This window comes from Serinus canaria, chromosome 6, assembly GCF_022539315.1.
Source record: "Serinus canaria isolate serCan28SL12 chromosome 6, serCan2020, whole genome shotgun sequence".
NCBI classification, from domain to species: Eukaryota; Metazoa; Chordata; class Aves; order Passeriformes; family Fringillidae; genus Serinus; species Serinus canaria.
The window spans coordinates 4,028,787-4,043,265 of NC_066320.1; the positions used below are offsets into that span (position 1 = coordinate 4,028,787).

At 45.6% G+C, this 14,479-nt stretch overlaps 1 protein-coding gene across 2 annotated transcripts in view; it reads left to right on the forward strand.

The window, feature by feature from the left end:
• The window catches only part of PRKG1 (protein kinase cGMP-dependent 1), a 367,092-nt gene that overhangs the window by 268,997 nt on the left and 83,616 nt on the right, over positions 1-14,479 (forward strand). For both annotated transcript variants that reach the window (XM_050976335.1, XM_050976334.1), the window contains exons 6-7: positions 9,043-9,120; positions 12,983-13,077. In XM_050976335.1, coding sequence (XP_050832292.1) covers positions 9,043-9,120; positions 12,983-13,077 — 173 coding nt within the window. The remainder of the gene's footprint in view (positions 1-9,042; positions 9,121-12,982; positions 13,078-14,479) is intronic.

A 14,479-nucleotide genomic window follows, 5' to 3' on the forward strand; every position in this document is an offset into this window, starting at 1 on the left:
TTCTGAGTGGAGTCATTGCACGAGAGGTTGATGGGAGTGCTGCTGCTGCAGGGGCAGTCCTTGGTGTGCTTCATCCTTCAGAAATCTCAGCTTTTACCATCTTCTGAATTCAGGATGTGATTTATTTATTTTTTTTCACACCTTCCTCTTTAGTTACCAGTTGTCCAAAATCCTGAATATAAGTTGGAGGCAGTGGAAAGGTCCTGTAAAGTTTTCCTCCAAGCAAAGCTGAGATAGGCTCATGCAGCTCCAGCCATGCCAATTTTAGCAGCAGAGATTCTATTAAACAGTAAAAAATACTGATTTCTGCACTTAGGTAGGAGATATTTTGCATTTCCATTGTAAAGCACAGGTTTTATCCCAATTTTCCAAATTCTGTTGTCAAGGAGATGGTGGCAACCCAGGTGAGTGGCTCAAGGCAGCTTCTTTTTCATTTGGGAAAAGTTGTTATTGATGATTCAAAAATTGAGATTTCACCTTTTCCCAGTCTATGCACAGAGTGAAAGTTCACTTGCTGCTTTAATGAATATATTTGGGGCAAACATTTGATCTTATGGAAGTGTGCTTTACTTCCAGAATTCCTTGTTGAGCAGACTGGGAATAGAGGCTGAGGTTGTGTCTTGTGGGTTGATAAAATTGTGCATTTTTGGTACCTTTTGGGGAGTTGATGAGCGAAATCAAAGGAAAAGGAGGATAATTCCCAGCAACAGCCAAACTCCATGGGGATATAACAGGGAATGTGACTGTTTAATTCATCTGCCAAACTCAGTCACCTGCACAGAACCCTCAGAGTGGAAACAACTGGTGAACTCAGGGGTTTAAACTGGGAAAATGACCTGTTCCAGGAGGAGTCTATTGAGGATGAATAAACCCAATACTTTCCATGATTTCCCTTCCAGTAAAGTTGGTTTCCAGTGATAATTTGAAGTGCATTTTCATATGGAGATGTAGAGTCTCCTCTTCAGTCTAGACCATAAAGAGAAAATACATTTCATAGCAGGTGACTGGAAAAGTGGCTGAATATATTGAATTAATGTGCATTTTTTTATTCCTCCTGATCGATTCTGAAATGAGTTTGGATCCTGGTGGCAATGCAAATACCTGGGGTGAATAAGCATGTGAAATTTGGAGGAAATGAAGGAAAAGAAATGAAACAAATGTGTTGATTTAAGTTGTTTACTTCCAGTTTCATTTTGGCAAGGAATTGATTCCCACTCTAATAACTGTGGAACAGACCTGTGGATTTAGGGAGGGCATTGGGATTTCTGCACACATTCTTCCATGATGATGAGGGAAACAAAATCAGAGCTGTTTGGGAAAGGATTGAAGGGCAGATCTTCTTGCATTTCAATGAGATTTAATTAAACCCCCATGGACCTGAGCTGCTGGTGATTGGTTTTGTGGTGCAGTGCCATCGTGGGGTTCTGTTTCTGGTTGGATTTCCTCAAAGTTCCTGTGTGTAATGTCCAAAGAAAGCTGGGAATGTCATGGAATTACAGAGATTTCAATCCTACAAAAGCCTAAAATTACATTAATGTGACTGGCCCAGGGCGCACAAAGTCTTAATTTTTTTTAATTGTGTTTTTATTTTTGCTGAATTTTACTGTTTGCTAATTTTTACTCAGGGCGACTGATGAATTGATTCCACTCTGTTGCCTGGGGATCCTTTTTCTAATTACTGATTCTCAGCTAATTCTCCACATTTCACAGCCTTTATCTGTGAAACTGGTATTATTTAAATTCCTGAGCAAAGCGTTTTTGGGGTTTTGACTCCAGTTTGTGCCTGGATCTGTAGCCAAATCTCACTACTGCCTGTTTTACCCAGCTAGTTTATCTGTTATCTCCCCTGGGAATAAAACCTATTTTTTTTTTCCATATCAGTTCATCTTGTTTTCCTGGAAAATCTTGTTGCTACAGCTCCTCTCCCATTTCTCCTGACCTCATGCTGCTCTCACCCTCTCTCTGCTCTCTTAATCCTTGAACTCTTTGAGTTCTCCCTCTTGATCTTTGAGGTTGGTCTTGACCTTTTGCCTTCTTCACCCCCCCCCGTATCTCTGAACTTCCCAGCTTTCTCAGCATCCTCGACCTCCCCAAATTCCTCTTTCTTCTCAGCAGGCAGTCCTTAAAAAATAGCCAAGTTTGAAGCACAACAAATCCTCACCCACACAGGCCAGCTCCTGCTCTCTGGCCAGTGCCAAGGGCATTGCAGGAATGGCAGAAGGAAAGGGCCAGGAGCTCCCCCCATCTCGTGCACCTTCCCTTTGGGAAGCAGGAACCCTGGCCAGCATTTGCCAAACGTGGTCCCTTATCCACCCTGTTGCCTTCTAATTATCCCTGAAAATTGCACTCAGCAAGCCTTGGGTTGAAGTCCAGTAGAATGGAAAAGAAAGGGGATAAAATCACAGCCAAAAGGACAATGCCATGTTTTGCATGACTAGGAGATGAAACCATCCCTAGTTTGTGTCCTTTTCCTTAATACTGCTTGGTTAAGGGGGATTCTGAGATGAGCTGTGCTTGTTCCATGGCAAACCTAATAAATCCTCTTTGGTAGCTCACAAATGCTCCCAATTATCCACTGTCAATTGCCATTAGGAGAGTTTTGTGAAGGGTGGGTGTTCTGGTGTAAAGACCTTGACTTTGGTGGTGTAAAAGGAAACCAGACTGCTCAGTTGTGTGCTCTGGGTCATGGAAATGCCAGAGATATGGGGAGCTGCTGCTTCTTTCCATGAGAGAATTCAACCTTCAGGCAGCTTCTGAATTATCACAACACTAGTGCCTTATTTACACCCCAATGCAAAATACTTGAATTCCTGGTAGAAATTCAGCCTGGCTTTCATGATCAGCAGTTTCACCTGAGGAGCTGTCAGAGCTTTGGTCAGAGTTGGAAAAATCACAGTTTGGAGATGGCCTTTTGCTCTAAATTAGAATGTGTTGAGTTTCTCTCTTCCACAGCTCCCATTTGTATAACTTTATTCCCATCTCCTGCCTTATCCCAGCTGCTCAGTTGGGAGAGGGCTGCATCCAGCTCAGTTTGTGGAGGTTTTTTTTACCTTTGAGACACTGAAATGGGAGGAGGTTTTGAGAAAAAGGGAGAGCAGGAGGGTGCCAGCCCTATCTCCTTCTCTCCTGCTCACTCTAAGCACACCACGGGGAACAGCAATGCCAAACACCAAAAGAAACAACCAGAAATTAAAGTAATCATTTAACCAAAGAGCTTCAAATTAGGGACATTTCTCACATCTTTGCACTTCAGGAACAGCAGGGCCCTGTTGTTTATCCCCTTTGGTTTATCCTTTTCAGTGTGTATCCCATGGATTAGGTGGAGGCTGCACTTGCTTTTGCTTCAGTGAAATAGTTGTTGAATATCCTTTTTTTACTGTTCCCATCCATTCTCTTAGATTTCTTTTCCCTGGAGCAATCCCTCAGCAGCACAGATTATATCTTGATATAATACAGGTTTTATCTTGTTGAGGACAGATGAACTCATTGTGGGGAGTCATCTCTTAAATCATAGTTTAATTTTTAGCAGTTACTCTTGGGCCAGGGAGTTGGATCAATAATCCTCATGTGTTCCAACTATATCCAACCCTAGAATTCCAGGATTTGTATTATTCCAGAAGCTGTGCTGTGTCCATGCACAAACAGCCCCTTAGAAGGTGTGTTAGGAGCCTTGCTCAGGGATGGTTTTGCAGGAATTGGAAGGAACCCATCAAGGCAGAAGGCCCCACAATTGGAGAGGACAGCCAGAGTGTCCAGCTCATTCCCAGGAGTGTTTTCCTCAGTGCTGTCACAGCCTGTTAAGGAGCCACAGTGAATCAGGGCAGAGGAAACGTCTCCCAAAAGGATTGGACAGGGAGGCAGGCTCCTGTCACTGCCACAGCACAGCTTCTGCTCTAATATACACTCAGAGTGCTGGTGGGATATCAAAGAGCTGTGTCTTTAAGGAGGAAGAGTAAGTTTGTAATGCCATCAGTGTGAAAAACTAAACAAAAAAATTGCTGCAGGATATTGCAGCTCAGAGCCAGCTGAGTGAAAATGACAGGTTATGGAATGGTTTGAGTAGGAAGGGACCTCAAAGCCCATCCTGTTCCACACCTTCCACTCCCCCAGGCTGCTCCAAGCCCTGTCCAGCCTGGCCTTGGGCACTGCCAGGGATCCAGGGGCAGCCCCAGCTGCTCTGGGCACCCTGTGCCAGGGCCTGCCCACCCTGCCAGGGAACAATTCCTAACTCCCAATATCCCATCCATCCCTGCCCCCTGGCACTGGGAAGCCATTCCCTGTGTCCTGTCCCTCCATCCCTTGGAAATAGTCTCTCTCCATCTGTCTTGCAGGCTTCCCTCAGGTCCTGGAAGGCCACAGTGAGGTTCCCCTTCCTCGTCTCCTTTCTCAATTCTCTGCTCCATAATTATTGTGGAATTAAGGGCATGAGTTAACCCTCTCTTCCCCTCATCACTGCATCTTCCTCATGTTTTAATTTCCCACTTCTTGCCCTCTAGTTAAGCTGCTGCTTGGGTCTTGAGATGTTTTAAGTGTCAAAAATTAGGGATGAATGGGGAGAGGACCAGAAAAGCATAATCCTCCCCTCTGGCTATTTCAAGCAGCAGCATTTTTAGATAATCCCTGGGAGTAGGACACACTGTAAAACCAGGGAAACAAATCTGTTTGATTCTTAAGGAATTTAGTACAGAAGACTGATATTTACCTGCTTGGTTTTGCAGCATTTTCAGCAAATAAATATCTTTTTCCATTTCATTTTGTTTGCATACCTGTTGTCATTTTAGGATGTTTAAGGCAGCAAATCCTCAACAGGAAAAATAAATCTTCTAAAAGCTGCTTCTGTTTGGAGTTTTGCTGACAGTTCTGTGAATATTTTTTTAAAGCTCCAACAAAATAACATATTTAGGTTATTTTTATTTTATTTTAAAAACACCCTGGATGCAATGGGTGGGACATGGAGAACTGTCATCAACCCCGTGTTGCTGTCGCTGGTTTTTGTGGTCCAAACCCAGCTCCAGCTTTGAAGTCCTCATTTCAAAGCCACCTTTGTGCTTCTGCTCCCCTGAGGAGACCTTTGGCGCCGTGGGTCACGGAGCATTCCAAACTCCCCCTTTCCCACCTTTTCCCAAACATTCTCAGCATAAACACGGCAGCCAGAGGCATCCAGGGGGAGGAAAAATGAGCTTTTCTCAAGTTGAACTGTTGGGTTGGTCTCCAGAGTGAAGGTTTCTCCCCGAGGCCTCGTCCAGCTCGTTTTTAGTCAAGGATTCCTCACAAGGCCTGGGCAGGCTCTCAAACATCTCAATTTTAGTCAAGGTTTCTCCATGAGACCTAACTGAGGTTTTTCCAGGAGGCCTGATCAAGGTTGCTCCACACAACCTGGTCAGCTCTCAAACATCTCATTTTTAATTGAGGTTTCTCCACGAGACCTGGGTGGGATCTCAAACATCTCGTTTTTAGTCCAGGTTTTGCCATGAGGCCTTGGAGGGGTCTTTAGCATCTTGTCTTCAGTCATAGTTTTTTCCTAATGCCTGGCTGAGGTTTCTCCAGGAGCCTGGGTGGGATCTCGAACATCTTGTTTTCAGTTGAGGTTTCTCCATGTGGCCTCATTGAGATGTTGTCCATGAAGCCTGGTTGAGCTCTCAGACATCTCATTTTCAGTCCTGGTTTCTCCACGAGGCTTGGTTGGGCTCTCAGACATCCCCTTTTTTTTTTTTTTTTTTTTGTGGTATTTGGGAGCAGAAGCTCCAGTTGAAGTTTGTGACTGATCAACCAAGCTCAGCGGGCCAAAGTCCTCAGCCAGATGTGAAGGTCTGAATTGCAAAGGTGATGGTTTTTTGTGTGGTGGGTGAGATGTGCCCTGCTGTGTTGGGGACAAAGAAATTAATCACACATTAAGTTGTTCTGAGATGGGTGGATTGGGGTGGTCACTGAAATAGGGTTTGTACGTTGCTTTGGGTCCTGTGTCTGTGGGAGATTTTCATCCTGGGGAGCACTGGGACTCAAAAAAGGAGTTTATTGACAAATTTTGATGCTGTTGGGCCCCCCTGTTCCTAATTTTGTCCATTTTCAATATCTGCTGGTCTCATGAAAGTCCAGTCACTGCTGAAGAGAACTTGCATTGGGTATTTCTCCACTCCAAGAAATGTCTGTGTCCAGTCATTGCCATTGTGCATGGGATGAGGGATTTCACAAAATGGGATGGTTGCCTTTTTTAGAGCAAACCTGACTCAGTCACGAGATTGGTAGTTCTGCTGGGGGGTACCTGGAGCAGGTCATGGAGTTCTATTCATGTCTTATCCTCTCAAACCTGCTAAGTGAGCATTCTTCCCCCTCCATCCCCCCCTTGGTGCTGGGATTTTTTTGCTCACTTTAAATAAAGCTGACAATAGAAGTACAGGGAATAAAAAACCCTGGGATTTTTATGGAAGCTGTTCTTGCTGGACAAACAGAAATCTCCATGGCAGGCACCTGATGGAGGGTTTCAAAGGGAGGAAGAGATTCACTTTTGTTCATTTAGCTTGGAAATGCTATTTTGTGAAAGATTCCAGTCTCTCTGTATGCTGAGGGACAGGGTGGGAGGAAAGGGCCTCAGGCTGGGCCAGGGGAGGCTCAGCTTGGACAGCAGCAGGAATTTCTGCATGGAAAGGGTGCTCAGCCTTGACAGGGGCTGCCCAGGGAGCTTTGGAGGTGTCCCAGGCAGGGCTGGAGGTGGCGCTCAGTGCTCTGGACATGGGGATAAAATGGGAATGAGTCACCAGGTGGACTCCTGGCTCTTGGGAAGTCATTTCCAACTTTAGTCATTCTGGGAACTCAAAATTCTGTGAACCTTTGCCAAAATGCTTCCTCAGAGATGTGTGATGGTACCAGAGGTACCTGAGGAGGTATTGCTGCTTCTCAAGTAGGGCTAAGAGCAAGAGCCTTGTCTTTATTTCCAGCTCCTCGTGCCCTGAGCGAGCTCCTGGGCACTTGGCCTGCCCAGGATGGTGTTCTGACACTGGGCAGGTAGCAAGAATTCCATCAGAAGGGCGAAGCACAGAGACGAGCTGATTTGTGTTTGAAAACAAGGATTTAAGAGCAGGAGCTGTGCCAAAGGATGGGAAAGATGGGTTGATTCAAGCATGAAAAATTGTGTGTGGAATTAGCTGTGAAAGAAATGGCTTGGAATACATAAATGTGAGGATGTGGGTGGCAGGGAGGGCGTGGAAGGAGACATCAGTGAGGAGCAGGTCAAGCGAAATGAAAGCTCTGGGCACTCGAGGAGAGACTAGAGGAATGTGATTGGAATGTTGGAAGAACTTGGCTGAGATTAGAGCTCGGTTTAAAAAAGAGGAGACAAAATTTGCTGAAGTGAGAGGCAGCTTTAGGTGCTTTGAAGCTCAAGTTTGTGTTCCTCCCATTCCTTTAGCAGAGTTCTGGGTGGGAAGTTTGAGAGGGCTCATGGGTTGGGAAGAGCCATGTGTGGGAATGATTGGGAAGATTTAAGGGTGGAATGGTTGGGTTGGAAGGCTGGGAGAACTTGTGGGTGGGAATTGGTTAGAGCAGCAGGACTGAGACTCAGTTCTGCAGTTGTTGGTGCTGGTGGTGGTTGGTCAGCAGGACCAAGTGGCCTTTTAGGGAGCAGGTTTATCATGTTAAATTGCCCAGAAATCATATCAAAAATGCCATTCATGTTTCTAATGAATATGGATTACCTATTGTAAATTTAGAAGCCATTAGCCCAGTATTTTAATTAATTCTATTTTTGGGTGCCTACAAGATTCCACTTGAGGGGGGTCTGATCCCAACACCTCCTAAAATCAGGCCCTTCCAAGGAATTTCACCCTGGATGGTCAGAAATGTGCACTTATAATCTGCTCTCCAGAAACACCCAACATAAGCAGTAAAACTCTGCAAGTCTGTGTCCAGATCTCCTCCAGACTTTTTTTTTTTTTTTTCCCTCTCCCTCTTCCCACTCTGGCACATGAAAGTGGGAAAAGCTGGGGGTTCTGTTATTGGTCTGTAAATGATAAAAAGATTTGGGTGTAAAGACAAATAAACAAACTCAGGTCAGCACAACACCTTTGGAAAAAAACCCTCCAGCTTAACCAAATTTGAGGATTTGGATTAATTCCCCTGTTTTAGCTCCAGTTCCTCGTTTGTTTTTACATACTTTGGGATTAGAAGATCTGATGGTGAGTGCAGGGCATTTTTGGGGTGACTTTGTCTCAAATTTGGGCTGGGATAGAATACCTAATACCTCCAGCTTTCCTGCTCATGGTTGAAAAACCCAAGAGACATTTATCCCAAGGGAGATGCAGGAGAGGTTGGATGGGAAGCTCTTGGCATCCCCCCAGCCTGGTGTTGGTTGAATTTGCAGCAGCAGAGCATCTGGGATGAAAATTCCAATGTTTGGGGGGAGGTCTAAATATCAGTTGAATGTCTTGATTTAGAAAATATTTGGGTTTTTTTGGTGATGTGTAAGTGCACATTGCTTTTGATGGGGTGACACAAGAGACGAAAGTATCCTAACAAGTTTAGATGCCAGCATTGATAAGCTGTGACATGAATTTAGCAAGGGCTGTTCCACAAAATAAGGCAAAAATGGACAGATTAAAGTACTGCAAGAACAGGAGAAAAGCAAAACTTACTTGCTGAATAAAGCCCTTGCTAGCAAAGCTGGAAAACCACCAAAACCAACCAAAAAAAGGAGGAAAAAAAATTTTTATACCAGACTTCTTATTACAGTTTAGTTCGTGTAGCTTATTCCCTGTTGGAAATTCCTCTGTCTCATTGATGTGTTAAAAATGGATTCAGGCTGTGAGGATAATTCATCTGGGCACAGGCTGGCACCAGCACAGCCAGAAGAAAAATGGGCAAGCCACAAATGCTTCCAGTTTAATTATTCTATTCCTTACCACAGGACAATCTTTAAGTCACAGCCAATGTCAAGCTGGGATAAAAGGGGTCCAGGGTGATGTTCTTGCAAAGCTGCCAAAATATGGGCTGGAGAACAGGCTCTGCTTTTATTTGTTCATCTTAATTTGGTTCCTTTCCCTCTTGCAGACTCACTACGAGAGTGGGGAGTACATCATCCGCCAAGGGGCTCGAGGGGACACCTTCTTTATCATCAGCAAAGGAAAGGTGAGTTCACACCTTCCCAGGCCAAGGGCCTCCCAAAATCCTGCTCCAGCCTCTCTCCCTCCCCCTTCCTGAGGCACAAATGTGCCAGCACTTGACATTTAATGGAGCTCCTTGTCTGGGTCAGGAAAGGAAGAGTGGCTGAAGGGCTGAAAATGAAATCCCTGCTGGTTTGCACATGTGCTCCTGGGAGACTCTTTGGGGTGGAAACTGTTTTTGAGTCTCTGGGTAAATGACCATGAAACTCAATTTCTCTGAAATAAATCCTACTCCTAAATACTTCATGATTCCTTTGCTAAGCATCCCCCTTCCAAGGCTGGCTTCCAGGTTTCATTCCCATGGCTCTCTCTTCCCAGCTTCTGCAAATAATAGAAAGGCAGGGATCTCTGAGCTTTCTCCATAGGGGAAAAAAAGTCTAAGTTTCTCTTCCACTGCTCACAGGGAAAATATTTTTGACCTCTTTTCCCATAAAATGCTGATGGGATTTTATAGAAAAGTTTCTTCCTTCTATTCAACAATTATTTATATTTTTTTAGCCTGCCTAATACACTTGAGAGACACTTGGCTTCTTTCCACATAGCAGGATGGAGATTTTGGAGGGAATGCACAGTGATTTCCAGCTGCCAACTCATTTTCCACCATCATCTTCCACTTTCTGGGAGCCGGTTTTTATTGTAAGGCAAAAAATGGTCTTTTTCAGATCAATAAGAATGTCATGGAGAAGCTTTTGAAATGAAGTTAATCATAGCCTGCAGAAATCCAAGTTAGTTGGTTTGATGCCCTTTCACTTCCCTTCAATCAGAAATAATATTCCCTCAATTCTCAGAGTATGAACAGTCACGAGCCAAGCTTCAAATCCTTTTTCTTTTGCCATTTTTTCATGTGGAAAAATATTGGGATGGTGCATCTCCCTCCCACATCTCCACTCCCTCCCACGAGTGTTTGGAGCTGGGGTGGTCACAGAGGCTTTTGCCCCACTTGGTCAGGTGGATCCCATCCCTTCCCAGCAGCACAGAATCCTGCAATGGTCCTGGGTGGAAGGAACCTTAAATCCCATCCAGTGCCACCCCTGGCACACCTTCCACTGTCCCAGGCTGCTCCTGTCCCCATCCAGCCTGGCCTTGGGCACTGCCAGGGATCCAGGGGCAGCCCCAGCTGCTCTGGGCACCCTGTGCCAGGGCCTGCCCACCCTACCAGGGAACAATTCCTGCCCAATATCCCATCCAGCCTTGCCCTCTGGCAGTGGGAAGCCATTCCCTGTGTCCTGTCCCTCCATCCCTTGTCCCCAGTCCCTCTCCAGCTCTCCTGGAGCCCCTTTAGGCCCTGCAAGGGGCTCTGAGCTTTCCCTGGAGTCTTCTCCTCTCCAGGTGAACAACCCCAGCTCTCCCAGCCTGGCTCCAGAGGGGCTCCAGCCCTGGGAACAACTCCATGGTTCCTCTGGACTCATTCCAACATTCCCCAATCTACAAAGAAATATAAAAACCAAATCCCAGTTGTTGGCCTGCAGCCCTTTACCCTCCCCCAGAGGATGGAGAAGACCTCCCATGGCCTTGGCCATTGCTCCAGAGCCCTGGACTCCTCCTGGAGCAGCTCCTTGGCTTTGTCCCTGGCCTCTGCTCCTTTATCTTGCTGTGACAGCTGCAGGCCAGAAAAAGGGAGCTAAAATAAAACAAGGCACTGGGACTTGCTAAAAAATTCCCAGACTCTCAGCTGGGGCCTGATGGCTTGACAGAAATTCCCACAGGGATAGTTAAATCCTGCCCAGTTTTCTCTTCCAAGCTTATTGCTTTGGAAAAGAGGCACCACTGGCTGATGGGTGGATGGAGCTGGAGAGAGTTTAATTTTAATGCCTGGCTTAGGATGGATGTAATAATTAATCCATGCTAAGCCTTGGATAGTGGCTCAGCAGTGAAACAGGGAATAAATGACATCAAAATACAGAATTTTAGAGTCAGCGTGTGCTGCCTGGCACCTGGAGAAGCTGGAGCACATCACCTCCCATGTCCTGTGGTAAAATTTGACTCAGGCAGCTCAGCAAGGCAGGAGAATGCTGGCAGCAGCTCCTGGAGCACACCTGCAGTGTCTGCAGTCAGCATGAGCAGGATCAGGGAGAGCTCCTTAGGGAATGTCTGCCATGCCTGTCACGTCCCAGTGTCTGGAGTCACACAGAATCATGGAATTATTTGGATTGAAAGGACCTTAAAGCCCATCCAGTGCCACCCCTGCCATGGGCAGGGACACCTTCCACTGTCCCAGGCTGCTCCCAGCCCTGTCCAGCCTGGCCTTGGGCACTGCCAGGGATCCAGGGGCAGCCCCAGCTGCTCTGGGCACCCTGTGCCAGGGCCTGCCCACCCTGCCAGGGAACAATTCCTTCCCAATATCCCATCCCTCCCTTCCCTCTGGCGGTGGAAATCCATTCCCTGTATCCTGTCACCCCATCCTTTGTCCCAAGTCCCCCTCCAGCTCTCTTGTACCTTTAGACCCTGGAATTCTGCTCTAAGGTCTCCCTGGAGCCTTCTCTTCTCCAGGCTGAAGTGAGCAGAGATAATTTTTAATATTTCTGAGCCCATCACTTCTCTCAGAAATACTGAAAAAACTTCTCCTCTTTCAGCCCATTCTCCATTGATAATTCTTTTAGGACCAAATTCCTTTTTTCCTTCTTCCCTGTCAGCTCCATCCACCCCACTTGACCCCACTCCTGAGCTCCTTTAGTACATTTATTTTAACTTGTTTCCTCAAGTCCTACCAAGCAGAAATCAAAGTGATTTCCAGCCATGCTGTGTGCAGGAATCTGTGGAATAAAAATGGATGGAAATGGCTCATTCCCTTCTGCTTGGGAAGTGCTGCTTGCCTTTATCCAAAGGCAGCACGGGCCTTGCTGTGTCATTTCCCACCCTTTTCCTTTAAAATCCACAATGTGGCACCAATTTTATTCAGGTTCCCCACTGGAGGCTGGCTCAGAGCTTTGAACATTGTAGAAGTCACTCTGTCCTAATCCCTAAACAGTCTTTGCTTGGGATTATTGGAAGTCGTGGGAAAAAGAGCTGAAATCTGCATTGAAGTTCCCTCTGTTTGTCCAGGGGTGTTCCTGGCTCATCCACCCCACATTCCCTGCCCTTCCATGAGTCAGGGCAGGCGTTCAGCACCGTGTGCTGCTCGTTAACCTCTCAAACCCTCTGGTTCTGCCACCCCTTAAAGAGCTGGGAGAAGGTGCAGGCCACAAGTTTAATTTAATAGGGAAATTACACCGGGGTATCCCTGAATCCAAAAGGATGTGCCTCACATCCCACCTTTTAGCTTTGGGAATTTTCATATGCAAAAAGGCTCTGGTTGAAAAGATGGAAAGTTTTGAGTTCTGCTCCAGCTGGAGTTGTCCCCTCCCTGAACTGGAGAGAGAGCAGAGCCACACTTCTTCCTGCAATGCCCCAAACTGGGTCACTTCAGTTGTGTCCAGATGGTGGTGATTTGTGTTCTTCCTGTCCCTTCAGGGAACTTGGGAATGCTGGGAACCATGTGGAACAAAGCTAAAGGAAGCTTAGGCCATAGATGATAGATATACAGCAAACTTTTGGAATTTTATTCCCCTGTGCTTGTGCAGCCAACTCCATATTTAGAATGAAAAACATTCCCAAAAATCTAAAGCTGTGTGTTTTTGCAGGAGTGGTAGGAAAAATCACCGCTCATTTTCTTGCATGGTTGGTTGGCGATGCCAAGAGAAGAGTGCAGGACTCTGGGGAATCCCATTGTTCCCAGAGGAGCCTTTCCTAACAGATCCAGGAGGTGACAAATTCCCCTCTGAACAAAGAGGTTGTAGCTGTTAATTAAAATATTTGCTGAATCCCGTGGGGTTTTGGCTTTTCCACAGGTGAACGTCACCCGGGAGGACTCTCCCAGTGAGGATCCCGTCTTCCTCCGCACTCTGGGGAAGGGGGACTGGTTTGGAGAAAAAGCCCTCCAAGGGTAAGTGCTCCTTAAGAAGTAGTTCTTGAATTTTGGTATTTTCTCCAGGATTTTTTTCCAGCTTTCAGGTGGTTCTGGCTGTTTGGGAAGAGATTGGGAGTGGATTTATTCTTTTGGAGTCACTGGATTTGTGCTAGAAGGAGGCCCCACCTCAGTGGGAAATGGGTTTGTTCTGCACTTGAACAGCCAAATGTAGACCTTCCCTTGCTTGTGGACATCAAAAAATAGTTTATCTTTGTGCTTCTTCCCCAAAAATCCATTGGAAGCTCAAAGAGTTTGATTTTTGCAACTCTGGAGTGTTATTCCTGTGTGGAAAAGGATAATGGTGGTCATCCTGATGGAGTGGATGGCTGAAAGTTTGGGGGGTTTAAATTGCTGTGCTGTATTTATGTGGGATTTTGGAGGTGGAAATTGGATGTGAGTGAGCACTTCTATATAAACATTTTCCTTTGGAGATGAACTAAAAGGAGAGAAGCTGCAAATTCATATTCAGGCTATAAAAATAGGCTTCATTAAGGCAGGAATTTGGGACACTCGTTCATCTTCATGGATACACGAGGGGTTTATCTGGGTGCCAGAGCTCTTGGGCTTTTTTGGGATGCCGTGGTAACATGGTCAATCCCTCCTCTACCACCCTTCTCCCCAATAAAAGATGGAAGAATGTTTGAAGGCAGAATTTCCTGGCACTTCTTGGCAGCCAGAGATGTATCAAGCACAAACCTCAAGTCTATGAATCTCTTCCTTAATTACAAAATATTGTAGTAATTGAACAAATATCCTGATTTTGATTCCATCCCTGCACAGCCCTGGTGACACAAAGCATCCCCATGGGTGGGAATTCCTTGGCATTTCAAATAGAGCAGTTTGAGATTGGTTAATTTGCAATACTTGGCTGCATAAATTTGAATATTCAATTTGGAAATAGAAACTTAATTATTGAGAGGACATTCTCAGCATGCAGGGAAAGCACAATCCTGCTATCCCTGGAAATGTCCAAAGCCAGGCTGGACAGGGCTTGGAACAGCCTGGGACAGTGGAAGGTGTCCCTGTCATAGCAGGGGTGGCACTGGATGGTCCCTTCCAATCCAACCATTCTGTGATTTTTTTTTTTTTTTTTTTTTTTTGTTAGAGAATTCCTCCAGAACCATCCCTCCAGTTTGCTGATAATCACAGGAGTCTTACAGGGAGATTTAAATGGAATAATGTGAATATATTGCAATGTAAACATTTGGTAGCTCAATAAATTGTTAATTAATGAGTTTGTCAGGATTGTGTGAGACATCCCTGTTTGGTTTCCTTGGGAAACCTTTAGGATGATTCCACTGCTGTAAAATACAGCTATGGCTGAGAGCCTGAGAGAAAATTGGATTTTTTACTCTATTTTCTTTCCTTTTTTATCTTT